We start from the raw sequence: 25,195 nt of genomic DNA on the forward strand, positions 1-25,195 counted from the left end.
CACCCCCGCTTCTTTGACGTTCCATTATGCAAAATCGTCTTCGTGGTCGTTCCCAAAGCGAAATGCCGCGCGACGCGTGCTCGATTTCACGTGAATTCACGCGACGGGCGGAATCGTGGACGCCAACAACCGTGAACGAACGAAAAATCTTTTTTTTAGAGAGAGCAGGAACAACGGTAATCGCGTGATGAAAGTTCGATTTTTTAATTTTTAAAAAAGCCAAACACTTTTATAATTACGGTTACTTAGATTTTAAAAGACGTGTTTATCTTATTAATATCTATAAAGTTATAAATACGATTTATAAGCTTTGTAGAATGGATAAAAATTTGCATAAATATCGGCAACGTATCGATGAACTTTCAAACGTTCGTTCGAAACGATCGACTGTTCGATTTGTAATGAGATCGATGAGTACGAAAATGATGACTTCGCAAAGTCATAAATAATATAATATTTCTGTTGGGTAGAGTTTGAGCGGAGCGATGGAAAAAGAAGGTAGGGAAAGGTGAAAGGAACAGTTTCAGACTTTACGTTCCAACAAGCGTTAAATGGACGTGTGTTTTAAGCGAATCTCGGGGAAGAAGGGGACGAAAGAAGGATTGATTATTACGACGATCCTTGTAGGAACTTTATTTGCTGGTTATTAAATATTCAACGTTTGCGTTGGACAATCGTGAAAGATTAATACAGAAAAACGGCACAAAGGAGAGGAAAAAAGACGAAAGTATATATTTTGTGTTAATGAATTGCTTGGAAATTGCTTCTTTCGAACGAAGAAGAAAAAAAAACAAAAAAAAAAAAAGAAAAAGGAAAAAAAGAAACTTCGAAGATCGTTTAATATCGAGAGAATTATATAACCTCGAACAGACGCAGAAAGCAAAACGACGTCGTATTTTTAGACTCGCTACTTTATCGTCGCTGGATTAAACGGCATACGTTCGAATTATCGAAATCGTTCTTTTTTTCTTCTTTCTCTTCTCCTCTCTCAAGATAAAACGATTTCTCGAACGCGAGATAACGACGAGAAAGAAAATGATAATGACGCGGAAGAAGATAATCAATATAGATAATTATTTACTCGACACCACCAATTAATTCTCGATTAGAAAATAATAAGCTAACCCCTTCTTCTTCTCTACCTTTTCTCCTATTTTTCTCGCGTCGCAGAAATTTAATACGGTAGAAATGCAACTCTCTTTTGCGAGAAATGGACGAAAGGAGAAGGGAGGGGGGAAGGGAAATATGGCGCGGATAGGAGGGTCGTGAGGGATGCGCGTGTAGAAAGCTGAGAAATCGTACGAGTATTCGCGGGAGAGAGGTGCGGGATGACGGATGGAGGGCAGGAAGCGACACAGGAACCGGAACCCATTACTCCAGATAACAACTTCCCTAAGGCTTCCTTTCCTTCTTCAACATCCACTACTGATAAACCCTCTATATACACACAATCTCTCTAGTGCACTCGATCCTTACGGCACGAATCCGGAAATTTGCCACTTCTGTTGCCATTTTGCTCGGATACCAGGAGGCCCTGCCTGGTGCAACTGGTGGCCCAACCGTGCCAAGTGAACCTTGACCGCTCCCAAGTGAAAATCGTATCGACTACGTATTCGTTTCGATGATAATAATAAATACAATCGTGTAACGTATCGAGGTTAAAACGGTTGCAAGATTGTTTCATCAAAATAATTTGGTAATTTGGTAATTTAAGTCGTATGTATGTATGGATTACAAACGATATGATTTTGAATTAAAATTGGTATTGATCCGCGAATATTGATTCGTTATCTTGCGGTTATTGGATGATTACTTGCTAAATTTGTGGTCGTCGGGGAGCATTCAGATATATATTCCATATACGTTAATCATTATTTTGTTTGCTCGGTGAAAGTATTATATTTGCAACAAGTGTTATGAGATTATACGCGCGATAAAATGTATATCGATCATTATTCGAATCGAATTATACGAAATAATCTGGTAAGCTTCGATATTTTTCAAGGAGATCGCTTCTGATTCCGACGAGATTTCAAAAGATATTGCTTTCTTCGTGTACAAATATATATAAATATCCTATTAATTCTATCCTATCCAATCTCTGTTAATTTCTTTCCTCAACTCCTTGGATCATTCGAGAATCCTTTTCTCTCGACGGTATAAAATAAAAATATATATATATCGTTTTATCACCGACTGTACGACCGATTCAAAACCATTCGACTCGCCAAGATCTTTCGATCTTGGAAAAGTGAAAGCGAGCTCTCTGCTCAAATCGGATCTCGAAACGGAAGAATATTTCGAAATCGGCGGCGCGTTAAATCACGAGTTTTTCAAAAGGGAGAAAAAAAGGGATTCCCCGATCGAAAATGCGGGAAAAGTGAAAATGAAGAAACACTCATCCTATCGATCCGACGATCGATTTCGAGATACGCGGTTTATTATTATTAAAGATTTCATATATGGCGATTTTGAAAAGCGTTGCGGATGGATAAGCGATAGGAAGTGGAGGGTGAATGTGCGGCGCGACGGACATGGGAGGCGTGAAGAGAAGATTCAGGTTGAAATGGAAATGGGCGTCGCGGTGGTAGGGAAACCACCGACGCCGCCACCGTTGCTAAATGGGCTCCGAGCGGGTTACCCAACTGTTGCGCCTTCATCAGAAATTTATGCAGAATCCTGGGTTAACCGTCCCGGCCAATCAGCTTTGTAACGGAGCCCAAGTCGTATCGGGACGCGAGGGAACCAAGGGGCTCTGATTTAGTAAAAAGCCTTTAATATTTTCCACCCTCCCTCCACACCTTACCATTTAATAAATAAATATATATATACACGTGTGTGGATTCGATCGAGAGTTGGAAAGATTTCTTTTTAACGAATATCTAATAGGATATTCTGCTTAATGTTAAATATTTGTTTTTTTCGTCTCGATTAAATAATTTAAGAATTTAAGAATCATTAAGAATGAAAGGAAGATGAAAATATAACTCACCGACGAGGGCCAAAAGCACCGTGAGCAGTGACGCAGCAGGGAACGTAACCGTTAAGTTGAACTCCAACATTTGAAGCAGATCCACTGAAACAAAGGGGAAAGAAGTATATTTCACGTGAAAAATAGACAAGAGGTGTTCGTGCAGGCGTTGATATTTTCTAAGCTGAAGAAAGGGAAGAAAGATGGGAGAAAGATGAGAGAGATTTTAGCGTGTAAAAGTGAAAAATATATATATGTATATGTATATAATAATTTATTATCCGGTGGTATAAATGCACGGGCGATATTGTATCGGGATCTGTTATTCCCGACGACGAACCGTTCGAATTTAATATTTATTAAGATACTCCGTGACGAAAAGTTACGGCGTGCAAAAGGTTATTACGCAAGTTGTGGGCCGTGAAGAAATCGTGTCGCGTTCGACGAGTCGGTTCAAAGCTCAATAAGAATTAATTTTAAAACTTCCTGGATCTCGATTTAAGTTCTCGCAAACTTTCGATCGCCGCCCTGGGACGAGGTTTCGCTTTTCTTGTCTCTGCACTCGATCCATACGCAACCTTTCGTTAATTTATTCCATTTTTTTCTCTCTCTCTCTCATATTTTTTCCTCCCCTCCACAACCGCAACGATCGTTAAGTTACGAATAAAAATTTATAAAAATGGAATTTGAAATCTTTTTTATTTATCATAGAAAAACATTTCTTTTTTTTCACGAATGAATCGGAAAAGAATCTGCGCGTAGCGGATATCTGTTGACGAAACAGATGGAACAACGTTCTTGTCCCACTCGAAACTCTCATTTCCCATTTAAAAAAAGCCGAATCTTTGAAATTGTATCGAAAACACACGTGTGTCTGATTGGTTACTTTGCGTAACTGAATATTACTGATACAAACCGCTGCTACTTTGATTTACTGGATTTCTCTAAACAACGTCACAGTTTCTAATGGGAACTTTTATTCGTCGAAAACAATTGCATGGAATAAAGGGTGCACTCGATCGAGTATCAAAGTTATCCCTTTTTTGGAAAACCAAGCTTTCGTCGCATTCTCGATATTCGTCGAAAATGTTTTAAACTTTGTTTCCCCTCCCCCTGCAAAAACACAATGTATTTCGATTCTCAAGCATTATAATCATTTCACACGAGCTGGTTGAAATTAAAGATCTCTCGATATTCTCCGAGATTCGATCGAGAGAAAGACAAGATAGAAATCTCGGACTCTTGGAAAACAGTATCGCTTTAGTTAAATTATTCAGGAATAAGTTTCATAAGACACGGCGGTCTCTTCTGTAATTTAGAATGAACCAACCAACGCGTTCGAGCAACGTAATTAAGAAGTTGAGTTTATTCCCAAACGACGCGGCGCACATGTCTTGTCTTTTCTTTATAACAACCATAGCGGCTCGTCACTTACAAATTTTCCACCTCGTGCTGTTTCGATTTAATGAATTTTAGATTTCAAGATATCACCCACCCAAGATAAAACCCACTTCCACCGCTTATTAAAACTCCCGAGTTCTCCGTCTTATCCTATATAATCTAAACTTCGCCCTACTCGGAAAACGTGCATCGCGAAATTATTTTTTTCCTTTTTTTTTTTCTCACGCTCGGTCGGGGAAGGCGAAATTTAGATACGATACGCCGGGGGAAGAAAAGGATTTTAAGGATTTTTATACTTTTAATTAATGGCTATGCGCATTTGACGTATGCTTGAAACGAATCGTGCAAAACAATAAAGTGGAAAATGATGTAAAAATATATAAACAATTCTCGCGAGAGATTAAAAAATACTCGTTCTTCGTTTAATTTTGTATATAATTAAAAAATATCCCGTTGTATATACGCTCCTATTCAAATCATTTGAAATTTTTACATGGAAATACGTAAAATTATACGCGTTTTAGACGATTTTAAAAATTCGTGAAAATAAAAATTGTTTGGTAATAAATTTTTAATTCTTTTCACGATAATTTTTCCGGTATTATAAAGTATTGCATAAGCAAAAAATTAATCTTGATATCGCTTATCAGATGAGAAAGAAAAAATCGTTGAAAATTGACCAGGCATTTATTAAAAATTTACAAAAATCACGACATAAAGTTGGAATTTGGAGTCTTTCATCACATTTCGAAGCAAGGATAAAACGATCGAGGTGAGAAAAGATTTAAAAAAAAAAAAAAAACGTAGAAAAGAACAGATAAAGGCTATGTAAAGATGAATAAAAAGATGAAGTAAAATAAATACGAAAAAAAGACAAGATGACTCACATGATTCTGAAACCTGTTCTTCTAAAACATTCGAAATTATTTTCCTGTGCAAATTAATTTATTAACTTGGGAAAATTATTTTTCTTGCGCGCATAGAAATTTAAATTTACAACTCGATCTTTTTTCCTTTTTCAATATATAATTCTCGATATATATCTCCTTGGAAACAAGTGAATAGAAAAGAACGGGTTCATTGTCGTCTATTATCGGCTAATCGGCCAGGTACTTGTGCTATTCAAACAACGAAAGAGGTAGAAAGAAAAAAATTGTCCGTGAAAGACAATGATGTCATCGTAATTTTCCGGTTAACTATTGACTCATTCGATAGAAAAGATTAATCAGCGTTTCTATGACTGTTTAGAGAAGAAGCCACGTGAAAAATACTATCGGGTCAATGAACTCGAGGCTCTCTACTCGTGTTGCAATCAACACGAATGTTCACATTAAGCTCATTATATCACGAAGGAGAGGAGGAATTTTTTCTTTCTTTCTTTTTTTTTTCTTTTTGTTGAAGAGAGATCGGTATTTCGAATAAATAATTAATATTTATCTCTTCTATTAACAAAGTTTGAATTTTCACTTCGAAGAAGAAGAAGAAGAAACATACATGAAAAATGAAAATTTTTACCCGCGAAACGTCTCGACAAAATTATGCATCTTGCGTGTATTTTTTTTTTTAAAGTTTATTCAAGAAAAATTACGCACAATTTTTTGAAAGAGAAATCAGCATTCTATAAATAATCCGAAATATTTATCTCCGCGCGAATATTAATAAAATTTGAATTTTCACGGGGCATCAAAATATTAATGCAAATATTGACAATTATCGAATTGTTTGTTAACCCTCGAAATATCGTGTATCTACATTTTTTAAATTCCATTTTATTTGCGTATAATAAAAAAGTACGTAGATTATTTTCTCTCTTTTTTTTTTCGAAATCATTTTCGAAAGATTAATTTTTAAAATCATTAATTTTATCGAATCACGCACAATAAATCAGGAATTTTCAATTCCTACTACTATCATTCGAAGAAAGAATTATGAACGATTTTTTTTTACTTTTTTTCTTCCTCACTCGAGCAAACAACTCGCTATTCTAACGCCCGCGCGAACAAACAACAGATGATTGACCGCCGCCAGAGATTTCCTACAAAGATGTTTCGCAATTACAATAATAATAAAAAAAGAAGGAGTAAGTAGCGGGGGGGGGGAAGGGACAGATGAGATAATAAACAAGGATAATCCTCGCAAGAGAGAACGGAGGAGAGAACAATGAGGAAGGGAGGGGAGAAATAGTTTTAGACTCTGTTAGAAACGTGATTAAACTTCGCACGAGTAAACAGATCTAATACTTCGCGCACGAGTGATTAGATATAACCGGTTTGGTATCGTGTTTATTTTATTCGAGGTTAAAACATTATTTATCCGCGGTGATGCACCGACGCGATACGGCGGCATTGCGAATTATTTATTGGCCAAAAAAAGAAAAAAGAAGAAAAAAGAAAGAACTTTATTCTCCAAACGGGAATAATTAAAAAAAAAAGCGGAGGGTACAATCGCGAAAAGATAAATGCTGCATCGAAACAATTGTATCGCTTGTTACAGCTCGTATTTTTAGAACAAGGAACTGGATGCTACTTCGATTCGAAGACAAAGTAAGCGTAAGACGCGTTACTTGGCGTCACGTTACACTGTAAAAATACAGATATATTTTTATAATCGATACGAACGAGATCGTATCCCTTCTTCATAAACCGTTTTGATTTGCCGCAAGATTGAACCGATCGATGCGCAATTTATTATGCGCGAGCTTTAAAGTGTTTTCCGTCTGAATAAGTGTTCGAGATTTAAAAAAGAAAAGAAGAGAAAAAGAAAAAAAATCATTGCGCAATTGATGATTAATAATATAGATTATTATTACGATTCGCGGGGATAGAAACGTGATTAATTCTACGAGTTGCATATGTAAATGGCACGTCGAAAGAAATTGCAGAGCAATTGTTATAATTTATAAACTATATAGATAGAAAGACGCGAGATAGTTCCGTTAACAAAGATAATTGAATTCGTTTTTTTGGAATTTTTCTTTCCTTCTTTCTTTCTTTCCTTTTTTTTTTCTTCTCGCCCAAGATTTAATTTAAATAAAATTTATTGCGCAGTTATATATTAACAATAAGATATGATTCATGGTGTACGTAAGTAGTAGATACACGCCAGTTCTACGAAAGCTGAGTGTTCGTGTAAATGACACATGAAAGAAATTGTAGAACATTGTTTATAAATACGATAAGAGTTATAAATCTATCGTATACTTGCGTCAATTGCATATGCAATTTTCTAAGTTGATTTCCTTGAGAAGGAATATTGGAAAAAATAGATATTCCGTATCATTTTCTTTTCACAAGGAATTGCATCGTGTTCGCTTGCATCGCTTTCAACGATTCGAAAGTTGGTTTTAAAAAAAAGGAGGAATTTTCGTACGACGAAAAATCGTTCCATCATTTGTGTCGCGAGTTAATTCTCTTTCGGTTTCGGTTAATCGCGCTTGCAAAATAAATTCGACAATTTTCGAATTGGATGAGACACGAGGGAAAATCGAAGAGATTTTTATCAGTATTTTGTACAAAAAGTAGAAAAAGAGAAATTTAAAAAAAAGTATAAAACGATCGATCACACGATTCGTCTTATTTCAATCACAAATTGCTCCAAATTAACGGCAATATTTTCAAAATTATTGCACAAAAAACTCACGTGAAATGTCAATGAAATTTATATATATTTTCATTTACATACATTCACTTTAAGCAATAACCATTAAAATTATCAAATTATTCTTCGTATATACGTTTCATAACCATATCGCAAGATCGTGTTAAATCAAAGAAACCACTATATGCTAATACTACATAAGAAACCATTATATACTTAATACTGCCGATATATTAATCGGTAAAAATAGAAAAATCTAGAACAGTATCCGTTCACTTTAAATATCACATATTCCTTTCACAAAGGGGGGAAAAAAAAAAAAAAAGAAAAGAAAGGAAAAGAAAAGAGAAGAAAAAACAAATACAAAAAATACTTAATAACTGCTACCCATATCACGAGAGATTAAATATAATAAGAAGAAAAAAGAAAGAAAGGAGAAGAAGAAGAAGTAGAAGAAAAAAGTCTAAGGATCCCTCTTCTCCAAACCGATCCAAAATCCGTGATCAGGTGTCAACGAGAAATTCGTCTTGCTGAACTCGATCGACGCCCTCGTCTTTTCCGTCCGTTTGATGCGGAATTTGCGCAGCATGTAAGCGATCAGAATCTTGGTCTCCATCAACGCGAAACGATTGCCGATGCATTTCCGGGGACCGAGGCCGAACGGCATATACGTATACGGGACGATGTTGCGCTTGTTCGCGTCGTTGAAACGTTCCGGGTCGAATTTCTCCGGCTCGGGGAAATACTTTGGATCGTGATGAAGGCCGTAAACGGGGAACCAAACGATATTGTCCGGGTGCACGATTAAATGATCGTAACCTTGCTCCGCCGGGGGCAGTTCGAACTTCTCCACGCACAGCCTGTCGATGAAAACAATCGGCGGATACTTTCGCAGCGTCTCAGACGTGACCATATCCATGTACTCCATTTTCAACAGGGCCTCGTACGTGATCGCCCCGTTCCCCCCGTCCATGAATCGATCCACCTCCTCCCTCAATCTCTCCTGGACGGGCGGGTTAAGGGCCAGCTCGTGGGCGACGTAGCACATCAACGTGGAGGACGTGTCGAAACCGGCGAGGAAAAAGATGAACGCCTGGGCCGTGATGTCGTCGATGGTCATCCGATTATCGACCGTGGCGACCGGCCGCCTATCCTCCTTGTCCCTAGCCTGCATCAAAAGGTGAATCATGTCCGGCCTGACTATCCTCCTCTCGTCCCTCGCTCTCACCGTCTCGCGTACCACTCTGTGGAAGAAGGTGGCGGTTCCCCGCGAAAGGAACGACAATCCCGCCATCCTGGTCAAACGCGGATTCACACGGAACAGCATGAACTTGAACAATCGGAATATACCGCCGAAATTGGTCGCGTCCGCTCCTTTCGTGTAGAACTCGTTGTCCCGGTTCTCCATCGAGTTCACGCTTATCCCGAAAGCGACGGTCGCTATCACGTCGTTCGTGTACCTCGTGAACGCGTCCTTCGCCTCTATCGAGCTCGAGAACTCGGGATGATCGTAAAGATAACGGACGAACTCCTCGGAACAATTGGAAACGAGGTCGAACATGAACCTCATCTTGCTGGCCGTGAACGAGGGGCTCAGCGTGTTCCTCATCTCCCTCCATCGGTCCCCCTTCAATGAGAACACGTTCTTCCCGAATATAGGGTCTATCTTCTCGTTGATGAAACTGTGGTGATCGGGGAAATGGTCGAAATTCTTCACGGCTATCTCCTTGATCAGATTCGGGTCGCGGACCACAACGACCGGCGTGAAACAGTCCATCATGCCGAGGTACCTGGACCCAGGTCGATGCTTGTAAACGAGCGAACAGAAATTGGGAAGGGACATGCGACGAGTGAATATCCTCCACGATGAGCCGAGGACGGGCACGGCCCCCACGTGGGGGACCCGCCTCTTTCTCCAATAATTGTACTGATGGTGCAACAAACTGACGAATTTGGCGAGGACGATCGCCGTGAGGCCGATGGCCAACAACTCGAACGAAAAAAGGAGCGTCGGTGACTCCATCGGCCACCAAGGATGGTTCACGAGCGTACTCTGTCTCTAGTGACTAGGAGGAATGTTATAAATATGGACGAATACATATACGGATTTATCGTTGCACGAGGGACAGAGGATGGAGAGGGGGGGTAGAATGCCTGTGTTACGTCAACCACGTGAACAAACTGCGTTCTTCCTCGTCTCGATATTCTGAAAATATCGTTTTGTAGCAATTGTTGCCCGTCGATTCCGATCCGCGCTGGTGAGAATAATAACGACGAAAAAAAAAAAAAAAAAAGGAAAGAAAGAAAAGAAGGGAAAAAAGAGGGATAAAAAGCGGGAATTAAAGCGGAATTAAATCGGCAACTGCACAATACAGTTTTCGAAATTCTCTCCGTTGTGTTACGCGTTTGATTTTTCGTACGCCGAGTTTTTTTTTCTCGTAAACCGCAATTCGAAATAACGAAAGATTCCCCATCACTACACTGGATTATCGTAGGTAAATTCTTTGCTAATTTCGTTCCCTTTTTTTTTGTGTGTGAAATTAGAAATACCTATAATACGCGTCGAATAATGGAAATTTTTATTCGGAAAGTAAAATAAAATCATTGACAATTGTTAAAAAGAAAAAATGATTGTTCAAAATTTCACTAATTAAAAAAGATAATTAAGAAATTTTCGTCCAATCCTTTGATTTATCAAATCGAATAACATTTGAAACAAAAATCCACGCTAATCATTAATTTAAAAATTAAAAAATAAAAAAATTCTTTACCTATGACGAATTTGCGAATAAATGTATAACGTTATTTTCTTTTCTGAAGAAAGTGAAAATTTTGGAAATGACTTTTCCATTTATTTAAAAGAAACTCTTTAACGAAACAATAAATTGTTGCACGCTATTATAGAAAAAAATCCAAGATAAATCCTATTCAAGAAATGAAAAAATATATACTTTGAAAATTGATTTCACTTTCTCAAAAAGATTTCCCATCTTAATATAAAAAAATATATACTTCCTATATCTGATCAATTATACTTTACATATACACCGTATATTATTTAAACTAAACTTTCATTAAAATCATAAATCTCTTTGCAAAATAATGTACAAAGTTTTTAACTAACCAAAGTATCTAAAGTCTCTCCTTTCTCCCAATCTAATCCAAATTCCTCCTTCAGGAATGGATGCAAGATTATTTTTCTGAAAGACGATAAGCTTCTGGCGTCTTCTCGTTAAGTCTGATCGAAAATCGACGCGAAGGAATCATGAAAATCTTAATTTCCAACAATAGGTTCCAATAAGGGACGATGTTACCCTCGTTCTTTTCGTTTCGGGATCGGAAAAATATTTAGGATCGTGATCCAACGTAAGGGGAAAAAACGATATCGCCGGGATATAAAGTTGCACCATCGTATCCAGCCCCTGATAACGCGAATTTTCGCGTGCAAACTCGATCGACGAAAATCAAACCGGAATACTTTCCAAGGGTTTCCGACATCATCATCCCCGTATATCCTCGACGCAGGATTCGTAAGATATTTCATCCGTCTATCTCCTTTCCTCGCCATCCAAATGCAGGATCGTGTAAAACGAAGCGCATGAAATTAGAAAGAGCGAGAGTCAGAGCCATCCACGTAGAGAAACGAATCGCTCGAGAAACGATATCGTCGATAGTCATTTTATCGATGCTAGACTTCTCTTTATTTCTAGCAATAAATGCAGTATATCCGGTCTAACGATGCCTCGTTCTCCATTCGATTCCATTCGATACAACGCGAGGAACAAAGTCGAAGATCGTCGATTTTAGGAATCACTCCTAATAATCTCATTAATCGTGGACACGGAATCGCATCAACGGAAATTGGCTCGTTGTCTTCCATCGAATTCATACCGATTCCAAAAGTATTTGATAGATGAACGATCATGTCGTTGCTGAACTCAAAATCTTTCTTTGTGTCCATCGAGGATATATTAATGCAAATGATCCACAAACTTGAGAGCAATTTCGAACATCGATCTCATTCATCGTGAAGGAGGGAGAGAGTATTCCTCATCTCTTTCTTCCTTTCGCTCCTCAAAAAGAAAATATGTTCCTCGTCGAAGATCGATCTATGAAACGATCGAAGCTATCTCCCTGATTAATCGACGGATTCAAAGTGAAATCCAACAATATCTCGCGTTTGGATGATGATTGTGCAAGAACTGGACCAACTGGATTTTTTCAGGATGAAGAATTTGCAAAATGGGCCGAATATCGGAACGAATCTGATGCGAGCCACGTTATTATTGTTCTTCCTATACGCGTGTCGGCTGGGAAGAAGTTCGATAAGATCACGGTGATCAAAGCGATCACCGTTATAGTAAACACTGACGAGGTCGATAGAATCTCCATTGCACTCTCAACCGCAAATGACTATCGTGCGTGAGCTACAAGGTTATAAATATGAGCCGAGCAATGTGTGCAGAGTTTATCGTTGCGGTAGAGGGAATGGTGTCATTATCACGTTGCTCCTCTTCTCTCGTGATACGCCATTGGGTATGCGAGAGTAATTTTAAGGGAAAAAATGGGACGAGCGTACAACGAACTCTTTCTTTTTTTTTTTTTCCCCCCCTTTCTTTTCGATGGCCGAACCATCGATTTAATTTCCGTTTTATTAATGCGATGGGATCGTGTCCCGAATATCTCGGTTATTTCGATGTTTCTGTAAGGATTTCGAGTGAAAGTGCATCGTGATGCAAATATCAATTTGCATGATAATTTCATAATAATTTTTTTTTTTTTTTTTTTTAATTAAAAGGAAAGATTAATCAAAAGTGTAGATATAGAGAGTATATTTGTTTGCCGACAGGAAATAATCTGACGAAGAAAAAGTTTTATTGATTAAAGATTACGATGGTGATTTAAAAATTTATTATCGTTGCAATTATTTATAGTAGAAAAATAGTAGAATATTATGAAACGTGATAAGATTTCTAAAAGATAACGTATGCAATATCTTTCAGATCGATTAGTTGGTGAAACGTTGTAGAAGATTTAATAACATTTTGAAAAGAACGAATCTTCTCCCTTTAATTTATTAATAACAACGTATATGATTAAATATATAATTAATTCATCTTACTTTTTCATCAACATATTATAATTTATATACAATCCTTCCCCCTCTTCCCCCGATTTTTAATTTCAAAAAATTGAAACTTAGAATTCAAATTAAACTTTACCAAAAATTTACAACCAATCTATCGAATTATCCTTCTATTCCAACAAGCGTGGCTCGATACGTTATAAATAATGTAAAAGAAAATAAGTTTAATGATCGTTTCTCTTTTCAAAAGTGACCCAAAACCCGTCTTTAGGCATCAATGTGAAGTTACCCTTCTTATACACAATAGGATCCATCGTTCTCTCGCAAGGCTTTATAACGAATTTTCGCAATAGACGAATGATCAAAAGTTTGGTTTCCATCAACGCGAAACGATTGCCAATGCACTTTCTGGGTCCAACCCCGAAAGGTATGTACGTGTAAGGATCTATGCCATTCCTGTTCTCACGATTGAATCGTTCAGGATCGAATTTATCCGGGTCGGGGAAATGAGCGGGATCGCGATGAATCGCGAGAACGGGGAACCAAATATTTTCGCCGGGATGTATCGTAACACTCTCGTAACCAGGGCCCGCTGGAGGCAAATGGAACTCCTTGGCGCACTGTCTGTCGATCAACAGCGTCGGTGGATGCATCCTAAGAGTCTCGGATATCACCATCTCCAAGTATTCCATCCCCAACGTGTCCTCGTAAGAGATTTCCGTCCCGTCGTCCAACACGCGGTCCACTTCCTCGCGCAGCCTCCGTTGAACGTCCTGGTGCAGGGCCAGCTCGTGGACCACGTAACACATCAGGGTGGAAGTGGTGTCGAAGCCGGCCAGGAAGAAGATGAACGCCTGCGCCACGATGTCATCGATGGTCATCGTCTGATGGATGGATTTCTTCTTGGAATCGGTCGCCTGCATCAGGAGGTGTATCATGTCAGGTCTAACGATGCCGCGTCTCTTCCTCGCGGTCACCGTCTCGGAGATCACTCTCCAGAAGAACTTGGACGTGGCGCGGGACAGGAACGTGAAACCTGCCATCCTCGTCAGACGGGGGTTCAAACGGAACAGCATGAACTTTATGAAACGAAACGTGCCCGAGAACGTGGATACATCGATACCTCTCCTGTAAAACTCGTTGTCCGGATGTTCGATCGAGTTGACGGATATGCCGAAGGCAACCGTGGCGATCACGTCGTTCGAGTATCTGGTGAACAAGTTCTTCCCCTCGATCTCGGAGGAGGAAGATTCCAAACGATCGTGCAAACAGGAGACAAAATCGTGGGAACACTTGGACACAAGATCGAACATGAATCTCATCTTGTTGGCAGTGAACGAGGGGCTCAGCGTGTTCCTCATCTCCCTCCATCTGTCCCCTTTCAAGGAGAACACGTTCTTCCCGAACACGGGATCCATCTCCTCGGTGACGAAGCTTCGATGATCCGGGAAATTGTCGAAATTCTTCACGGCTATCTCTTTGATCAGTTTTGGATCACGCACGATCACGGTCGGCGTTGCGAAATCCATCACCCCGACGTATCTCGCATCCGGATAATAATTGTAAATATATTTGCAGTAATTGGGGAAACTAACGAGACGAAAGAACACTCTCCAAGCGGTTCCAAATAAAGGAGTTGACCGTATGTAAGGAACTTTGTTCCTCTTCCAATAAGTGAACTGCGTGTAAAGTATTGAAACAAGCTTGGCCAAGATGATGAAGATTAAAGTAAGAAGGAGTAACTCGAAAGTAGTCAAATGCGATACTTCCATTGTTGCGAAGACACGTTAGAAACGACTGTTCAACTCATCAAAGAATGTCGTGAATGGTAACAAATTCTCCTATATAATGGAAATGGGCAAGGAGGGAGAGCAAAAATTTTGCAGGAGAACTATTCCGATAATATAAGAGGGTGTTGACCTCAGATTTTCAGATAACGTGCATTATAAGATTTCCTTTTACAGATAAATGATTTTTAGAAACAATATCAGCTTGAATTTTATAAAGGCTACAGATACGGAAATCAATTAATTCTGTCATGTGTTATGGAATTATCAGATATAGAGGGCATTTGCCTCTTTTCGTATCATAGATCGAATCGAAGATTAATCGTTGGAAAAAAAATAATATGTAACTTTAAACAAAGTTTTTTTGTTATTAATTATTTGATTATTAAATGTATCGTACGAACGATTTAGTAGATATAAATCGAAAATAATACAATTCAATATTTTTTTTATAGTTGCATGCATATCTTTTATAAAAATTATATTATGTAATTTTGTAAAAAAAAAAAATTATATTTACATTACTAAATGAATTATAATAATTTTGTCATAAATAAATAGTCTGAAATAATCTAAAATTTAAAAATATTCAAATTCAAAAGTTTCTTTGTAACGTAAAAACCTGAATATAAATAAAATTTATATATAAATTTTTATAAATCTATCAAAATTTATATATATATATATATATATATATATATATATATATATATATAATCATTTATAATAGAAAACAAACGACATTATAAAAACAAGCACAATCAATTTTTATGTAGTACGATTATAAATATAGTCACTTACCAATGAAGACAAAAATCTGGTGGTGCGAGTACCGTAGTAACATTGAAATGGAGATAGTCTGAAATAAGAAGAAAATATAAAAAATCAATTAAATAAAAAATTATATGATTGTATGTTACATTTTTTCAATCTCATACACGTATTTATATCTGAATATTTAGAATATTTATATCTAAATAATTTAGAAAGAAGAAGAAAAAATAATGTCATATTATATGATTAAATTTTCTTCAATTTCTACAATCTAAATGTAAATATATTTTATTTTTTATTCGGAATAATAACAATAATATATTATCAATTAATTATAATAATAGTAATTACGATTGTATAATGAACATACAATTTCAATAAATTTTTTTTCTTTTTTTATGTGAAACATTTTATGTGATTAATATATATCAAAGCGATAATATTTATTATTGCGTAAAAGAAAATTGCAATGAAGATAGGATACGAAACGAATTGCAAATCGACAGTCGCACTCGGTTACCAGGTTGAGAACGAATAGTGCAATTGAATTGCGAATGGTTCAGATTGAACTAGCACCTGACACCCCCGAGATAATTCACTATTTACTATGAGCAACCTTGATAACGGAAACGTTTAATCGTACTTTGCAGATGCGTCAACAATGTTATTTATAAGAGAAAGATAGATAAAAAAAAAAAAGAAAGAGAATCTCGAGTTTCTGAAAAAAGATTGATTTCATGTAAAATTATTTTATAAATTAATATATTTTAATCATCTTCTATTTTGAAAATGATTATTATTTTATAAAATTATTAATATCATATTATACATTTCTTTTTAATATTTTAATATTTCTCGAAATATAATGTTTCAATCTTTTAGAATTGTATATTTCGATATTTCGATATAAATTATGTGAATAGAAACGCGAAAAGACAGTTCAACCTTGAAAAAGATAACCATACTTTTTGATGTTTAAAAATTTTGCCTATTTTAATAAATTTCTTAATAAAAATGATTCACAATTTCATTAAATTTTATCTTTAATTTTAAAGTAGATCAAATTGTTAAAATAATCTAATATTAATTGATATAATATAAATAATATAATGTCAAAAAATTTTTAAATAAATATACGTACATATATGCATTTTTATAGGACATCTTCTGTTCGTCATATTGAGATGAATATCAGTTTAAAAATATTATTTAAGAAACAATTCATTATAAATTCACTATATATTTTATTCACAACACTGTTGGTTTAAACAAAATAAAGTTTGAATTCATAAATAACAATTTTTAACACTTAACTGAATTTATTAACACTAATTTTAAAAATGCAGTTATACGTTAGTACTACCAAAGTATATGACTACTGAAGTCAAAAGTCGAATTTATATCTTTATAATTATTATAATAAAAATCTAAAATAAAATATCTAATTAAATACTTGTGTTATTATATAATATTAAAAATTCTGATATTAAATAAAATATTTCATTTGTTAGTTAAATTGTTGATCGTACATTTTAGTATTTTCATATGTACTCTTTATTAAATTCTCAATTGTATAGTACAGTACAATAATATATTTAGCTTATGCATTTTTGTATTAGTTATATTATTAAAATTTATTCAATTTAATTCTGAATTAATCGAATTATATTTATTTTTTTATTGTTATTTTTATGAAAATAAAAATAAATTTAATTATTTCCAAATATTCTGATCTTTTTTTCAATATATTATATTTTTATCAAATTGTTTTTAAAAAGATAACCTTATTGTAACACTGAAAACAATAAAAATATATAAAAATAAAAAAATTTTGATGAATTTAATAAGGAACTAATAATAGTTTTCTATTAAAACAAGAAAAAAAATGCACGATCAAATAAAGAAAAACAAAGAAAATATTTTTAAATAAATCGTATATAAGATATCCATAGAATGTCATGTGCATATGACAGAGGAAATATGGGATAATATATAGATGTGCGACAGTTCTGTACACGTGACTGTACTGTGGCTTGACCAAAGGTAATCCCAAATAGTATCCCAAGCACTGAAGTAACATTCACGTGTTATAACACGAGATTCATTTCTCATTTCAAACATTTTTAATACTTCATATGAAATATTAAAATATAAAAAAAAACAATAGTTTCAATATTTCATTCAACATATAATAAATTTTCAAATAAATTGTTGTTTTAATTAAATTATAATTATAAAAATTATATTATACAGAAAAAAAAAGAAAAAGAATCGAATCATAATCATAAAATATCACAATTGTAATTTTAATAACATTAGATTAATTACATGATTAATTCCTAATGCTTTCTTTTGAAAATTTATAAATTTAAAATCATTACAAAGTAATATTTATTCAATAACAATACTAAGATTAATTATGAAATAAAAAAAAATCAATTGAAAAAAAAATTAAATAAAATGTCCAATTATATATATATATAATATTCATTCATATAAATATAAAAATTATTTTAATGAATAATAAATAAATATTTTTCCGTTTCATATTTGAATTTTTCTCCTATTAAAATTATTCATGCATAAAATAATTGGCTTTTCACTATACCTAGATATGAACTAGATGTAGAGATCCCTCACAATGCATTGCATTTGAATCGCGGTTAGTAGTATGCAATATTACTCATTTGTTCGTTCGGCGTAAACCCATTAAACACGAGTAGAGCTATTCGTTGGTCCGTATATGATCCAATCACTTCCTAACACCCGGGGAATACCCCGAAATTTCACAATCCATCAGACATGCGTACTGTTTATATTGAAATGCAACTACCAATGAAACATTGACGCAAATCACTTATTCAATTACAAAATACAAGTTACGTTATCTTTTAATGAAAACTGTTTTAAATAGCATTTAAAAAAAAATTGATTATAAATTTTGTCATTTTAAACTTATAATTATAATATTATAGATTTCAAAATTAATATTTTTAACATTTATCAATTAAATAATTATTTATAATAGTAATAATCATTACTGATTTAAATCCAAATTTCTAATAATTATTATCTCTTATTAGTTGTAATAAAACATGCATTTGAGAATAATTTGATACAAAATGACCAACTTGGGATTTCTATAAGGAATATGAGACATCTAATAAAGTTGATTTATATCCAACTATTCAATTCCAAAGGGATCACAAAATGTGAAGATACAAGAGATTGGAGAGTTATATACGCGAGTTACCTCAGTGCATGGTTACTTTGAATTGATTGCCATATCCTTTTACATACTATATGAATATGTGTGATAGCAATCCCTTAACAGAAAGAATACATATGAATTGAAAACATATAATATATGAAACTAAATCTAATTTATATCTTGAATAATATAAATCTAATTTATATCATTTTAAAACTATAATTATCGTTATAATATGATATTATGATATACATATAAAAATATGTAATTATAATTCAATAATATAAATAATATAATTTTTTATAACATAAATAATAGAAAAAAAAATTTAATTTAAAAAAATTATTGAATTTCTAAATTATTAAGTTATATATCTTGGTATTTAAATAAATAAAAAATTAATAATTACTTTGTTTCATAAAATAATTAATATTCGATCCTATATAAAAAAAAAAAGAAATTTTAATTTTAATTTTGTCATTCATACTTCTAAAATATTATTGATAACTGAAATTCATATATAAATTGTATTAAACTATTAGTTATTAAAGTATATATACTTACAAAAACTAACATGATAAAAAATGCAGCAAGATATGTAGTTCTAGCCATCCACATGTTTACAAATCGATAATGTTCTCCTGTTACCACATTTCTATAAAATAAAATAAAATAAAATAAATTTATAATATATAAGTGCAAATAATATGAACGATAACAATAGATAAATAGATTTATTTACCGTAAAAAGCCTTGATTATCTTCATGCTCTGCCAATGTTTTAATGCTTGCCATTAATAAATCATCATATCCTAAGAGTTCATCAAGTATTAATCTTGAAAAATCATCACCAAAACATTTATCGTTAACAGGATCTAAAGTAACGATTTTTACAGGAATATTTAATCTTTGCCGTGCTACAGGCGATAATCTCAAGAAACCATATTCTAATGAATATTCTACAATATAACCATCACCTGAAAAAAATTATTTATTTAAAAGATAATTATTAAACGCTTATTATTGTTATTTTTAAATTTTTTAAAAGATACAATATAGCTTATACCTGCCCTAACTTCAGAATTTGAATCCTTTAAAGGTCGAATAACATCTTCTTTATTAGACTTATTATCCTGACCTATAGTACTATTCTGTGTATTTGTTAGGGGTAGTTTTTTATCTGATATCTGGAATATATTTTCAATGTAATTTAATATAATATATTCCATATAATATAATTAATATTACATTTATATATAAATAAAAATATGTATAATATAAAAATAATATATACAATAATAATAATATAAAATATGTTTTAATTATTTATATTTACTTCTTTACTGTCTACATTCATTTCATTCCAAAGTTTAGTAGGTAATGAAGGACTTGTTGTTGTATTAGTAATACTTAAATTTGGATCTTGTGTTTCACCAGAAATAGTGGCACTTCGAATAACTATTTCTTTTTCAGACAATGTTAAACTGTCATGATTTTCTTCATTCAATGCATTAGTAGTATCACGTTCTTCATCAACAGCTGATGGTTCAATATTGATAAATCTAATATAAAATAAATATGTAAAAATAATTAATATTTAATGCTGAAAAGAAATGTTAAAATTTATTATAAATTATATCTTCCCTTACCCATCTCTAGTTAATATTCCTAAAGCACTAGTTAAATCATCAACTTTTTCTTGTCGTAACTTTTCCTCCTTTGCATAACTCTTTTCTATACTATAATCTTCTCCTCCATTTTTAAGTATTTCAACTCTTAATATACCATCACGTGGCCAATCATCTCTTATGTGTTCTAAACAATTAGTTGGTGCTCGTGAAAATACTATATGAATATAAGCCAAAACAAAAAATGCTGCTATAGCCTAAAATATACAATATTAAATTAATTTATATATAATATTCTAATTATTTTTAAAATATAATTACCTTCAATAAAACTATAAATTCTATAAATCTTCTGACAGGTCGTGGAAATGTTCTTGCATAAGTTAATGCAGCCTTAATAAATATTGCATGAAACAACCTATCCCTTACATTAACTAGTGGATTTTGGTTATTATTATTTCTAGCAGTATTCATATTGTTATTATTTAAGGCTGATCGAGTTGAACTACTTGTATTATGATTATTATGTACAGTTGCACTGTTCTGATTATTCGTTATTGGTATTGTAGCACCATCCACTTGTGGCATTTTAAATATTATATAATATTTGTTTTTAAGATGATGTAACAGCTAATAGTTTCTACTCATACAACTTCCATGTATGAAATTTTTTAAAAAATATTTATACATGTTGTATATATACATTTCCAAATCAAAATGAATGAAATATTCTATAAGATTTGAAATAAATATCCTGAAAAAGATTAGATTATCACATATTATTATATATTCTTATATTTTTATCATTATATTTTTATTTTTTTTATATATTTTATAAATATAATAAATTTTAAATTAAAATATCTAAACATAATTAGAATAAATAGAATATAATATTAAAAACTTGTTTTATTTCCATAGTTAAAACTGTAGTTAAAACTGTGGAAATTTATAATGTATAATTAGAAGTTTTTTTATTATTATTATGTATTAATTAAATATAATTACTATTTTTATATTTATTATAAGAAAATTATATTAAAATACAATTTTGAATTTGTATATTATAAATTTTGCATATTAAATTTATTATTAATAATTTCAACTACAATTAATGCAGAACATAACCTATAGCATTGCATGTATCATAACCTATTTAACAATTACATCATATATTATACAAATAAATAATAATACCTACAAATAATTAATATAATTTATACGCAGAGTGTAATTGTTTTCATTTTTATCTTAAATTATAATTAAGCTTTTCTTAATTAAAAAAATAAATAAATGTATCAATTATATATTTTGTTATGTAATTAAATAATTCAAAAAAAACAGCAAATATATATTGTAAGTAAATTTAAATAATATTACTAAATATATTTTTTATAAATATATATTTTTTTAAATTAATTATTATTCACCGGACGTGACATTTCACAGCTGGTATACGAATTTGTAAATTTTTGAGGTACAAATCAACTATATCGTACCTTTTTTTAATGTTGAATATCGTACTATAACGTTATATTTCTAATGTTTTATCGGTCCTCTGCGTGTCACTACAGATAATAATAGATTTATAAGAATACAGCTTGCAAGTATTAACAACTTGATTCTCGTGAAATTGTCACTTCATCATCATATGTTTTGATATTCGACAACTTGTATATAGTAGTCCTCAAATATTACAGTATAACCAACATAAATTTTAAAAAATCACTAGTTCTTATTATCATCTGACTTTTACTGGAACTTTGTTGATCAACCAGTAAAACAGTTCAAACAGTAACAAAATTTGTTGATATTTTGAATTTAAATAAAATATTTAAATGATCAGAATTATTTCGTGAAATTTAATATTTAATTTTTAGGATTATAATTATAATTTGAGAATTAATTTTATAAAAAAGTATGAAATTAATATAATAATAATATTAAATATAAAAATATAATACATTATTCAATAATTTGATTAAAAAACACATATTATAACATAAATATGAATTCTCCAAGATCACCACAAACTCCTCTTAGTTGTGAATTGAAGAAAATTATAAACGATAGAAATATTTTAAGTATGCGTAGTCGTATGAAAGGTGCATGTAATTAATAATTTAATAAATTATATTAAAATTTAAAATATTAATTTATATAGATATTTACAATTAATATTTTATTTTTTATCAAATAATTATATAATATAAAATTTTCAGTTCTGAACAGTTTAAATGAAAATAATCAAAAACAGTTTGAAGAAAAAGAAAAAAATTTAAGATTCCAAGCTATTCAGGAAATTTTAACGACAGAAGTTACATATTTACGGCAATTAGAAATCTTAATGGAGGTATTTTCTATGGATATTTAGTAATATATTTTCCAAAATTTAAAATGTCATTCAAAAAAATTTTATTAAAAATTGTATACTATTTAAAAATATTATAATATAAATGATAAAATGAAACATATGAATATATATATTTTTTTCAGTATTTTATACAACCTATGTTTGAAAAAAAATTATTAAATCATAATTTACTTTCAACATTATCTGAAAACATAAAAACATTATATAATGTTAGTGGAGAATTAATACAAGAACTAAAAGAAGATCCACAAAATATTGCAGATGCATTTCACAAACTTGCTCCATTTTTTAAGTTATATTCTATTTATGCTTATGATTATGAACAAATTTTATTATTATTACAGGTATATATTATTATATTATTAATTTATTAAAAGGTATTTTATGTTAAAAGATATTTTTATTTAGATAAATTTTTTTTAGAATAAACAAGAAAATGACAATGAGTTCAAGAATTTTATTAATAAACAAGAAACAAGACCAGAAGTTGGCAGGAAATTACCTTCATTATTAATTACACCAATACAAAGGGTACCTAGATATAAACTACTCTTGAGAGAAGTCTTGCAACATACATCTAATAAACATAAAGAATATAATCTTTTACAAGGTAATTTTAAAATAATTGTAAGATGCTTGTAACAAAATATTTTTTAATGTTATATATAATAATATTATTTCAATTATCATATCATATCAATTAAAATAGATATCAATAGATATAATAAATTGATTGTTTTCATAGTATGTTTAGTAGAAGTTGAAAAAGCTGCAAGACATATAAATACCTTTATTGAACAATATGAAGAAACACAAAAATTACTAAAACTTCAAAAATGTATTATGAACCCAATTAATTTGGTAAAACCTGGTAGAAAATTGATTAAACAAGGATCATTAATGAGAGTTTCGAGACGTGGAAGTTCTGTGTATAAAAGATATTTTGTTCTTTTGAATGACATTTTATTATATTGTAAAGGTGATCCAGAAAATTCTTTGACCGTGTGTTGTGTTTTACCATTAAATAAATGTAAAATTGAATCAGTTTTGAGTGGTGGATTATTTCGTGTTATTTGTTTAAATGAGACACTCTTATTATATTCTGAGAAAAATGATAGTAATTTATGGATAGAAGCGATACAAAGTTCCATAAAGAAGGTACTATTAAAAAACAAAAATTTCTTTTATTTAAATATTTATTAAATTTAAAAACTAATCTGTATTTTTTTTATCTTTTTTTTATTTTAGTATGCAGAATGTAGACAAACATTAAGAAAAGATAGCAGTTCAAGAAAACCATTAAGGCATAACAACCTTAATTTATTTCCATCTGAAAATATACCTATAGTTGCTGGTAAAAGAAAAAGATCAAACATAGAAACTGAGGTGCATATAATTTTTTATCAATTAAAAAATTTGTTATTTTTATTCTAATAAATTTTAAAATATATATTTATAGATTAACTTAGATCATTCACAAATTATGTATTTGAAAAAGGACAATGAAGCAGATCCAGATATACAATCAAATAATAGTTGTTTGGTACTTTTAAAAAAATTTAAAAAATTTAAAAATGATAGTGATTCTAAATGTATTTCATCTTATAAAGAAAATATTAATTATGTAAGTTTCATATTCTTAATTATAATTATTAATATTTTTATATTATAATTATAGAAAATATAAATTAAAAAATTAATGCAATTTATTTGCAGAAAATTACAGATAAAGATATACATCTTAAAGAACCCAGTATATCATGTTTATCTTCTATTCATGCAAATTATAAACAAGAATCATCAACTCTTAAATCTATTAGTGAATTTTTTATATCTATTGGTTCATCTATAAAAGAATTCTTTAAGTTTAATTCTCTAAGATGATATGATATTGATAATAAAATTGATAAAATTACGAGGTAATTATTTAAAATCCAGTTATTTTTCCTTAATTTCCTAAGTTATTCAAACTGAGATATTATAAATATAAATATAATTTAATTTATATAAAATATTCTATATATTTAAAAACTAAAGCTTCGTTTTCAAGTTATATGTACATGTAAAATCTAAAATCATATATCATTCAAAATAATTTAATTTGTTAAAGAGAGAGAATTTTTTTAGAATTTTATTATTCTATCTTCGTTTCATCTTCGTTTTGTATTCGTATTTTTTTTTTAAATCTATAATTTTGTATACTATTGTTTGTGACATTTTAAATAAGTACTTACATGTTTATATTTAAACTTACTATATGTAAATATGTATTTATATTTAAATTTCTCTAACATTAGCAAATATAAGAAAATAAATAAACTAGATGTACAAAAATAAAATAAATTATCTTAAATCATAAAATTATC

The 25,195-nt window shown here is 31.5% G+C and overlaps 3 protein-coding genes across 5 annotated transcripts in view; 1 reads left to right on the forward strand and 2 right to left on the reverse strand.

Annotated features, from left to right (window-relative positions):
• Positions 1-22,151, reverse strand: part of LOC551846 (membralin) — a 78,871-nt gene extending 56,720 nt beyond the window's left edge. For 2 of the 3 annotated variants that reach the window (XM_006562304.3, XM_624231.6), the window contains exons 1-9: positions 21,955-22,151; positions 20,777-21,209; positions 20,477-20,712; positions 20,164-20,389; positions 19,894-20,014; positions 19,570-19,804; positions 19,392-19,482; positions 15,644-15,701; positions 2,993-3,076 (exon numbers count right to left, since the gene is read on the reverse strand). In XM_006562304.3, the coding sequence (XP_006562367.1) occupies positions 2,993-3,076; positions 15,644-15,701; positions 19,392-19,482; positions 19,570-19,804; positions 19,894-20,014; positions 20,164-20,389; positions 20,477-20,712; positions 20,777-21,043 (1,318 nt within the window). In that variant the 5' untranslated portion in view covers positions 21,044-21,209; positions 21,955-22,151. Of the gene's footprint in view, positions 1-2,992; positions 3,077-8,788; positions 10,036-15,643; positions 15,702-19,391; positions 19,483-19,569; positions 19,805-19,893; positions 20,015-20,163; positions 20,390-20,476; positions 20,713-20,776; positions 21,210-21,954 lie in introns of those variants that run through there. The other variant, XM_006562305.3, reaches the window with a different exon arrangement.
• LOC102656882 (cytochrome P450 9e2-like) lies at positions 13,097-14,833 on the reverse strand. The gene has a single exon (XM_006562302.3). The coding sequence runs from the start codon at positions 14,825-14,827 to the stop codon at positions 13,280-13,282; it is 1,548 nt and encodes a 515-aa protein (XP_006562365.2). The 5' UTR covers positions 14,828-14,833; the 3' UTR covers positions 13,097-13,279.
• Positions 22,152-22,463: 312 nt separating the features above from the next.
• LOC551741 lies at positions 22,464-24,713 on the forward strand. Its single transcript, XM_026445178.1, has 9 exons — positions 22,464-22,560; positions 22,720-22,808; positions 22,952-23,092; positions 23,253-23,395; positions 23,549-23,700; positions 23,809-23,987; positions 24,078-24,215; positions 24,289-24,372; positions 24,546-24,713. The coding sequence occupies exons 1-9, from the start codon at positions 22,464-22,466 to the stop codon at positions 24,711-24,713; spliced, it is 1,191 nt and encodes a 396-aa protein (XP_026300963.1).
• Positions 24,714-25,195: the final 482 nt, after the last annotated feature.

The sequence above is a fragment of the Apis mellifera genome, linkage group LG14 (assembly GCF_003254395.2).
Source record: "Apis mellifera strain DH4 linkage group LG14, Amel_HAv3.1, whole genome shotgun sequence".
NCBI lineage: Eukaryota > Metazoa > Arthropoda > Insecta > Hymenoptera > Apidae > Apis > Apis mellifera.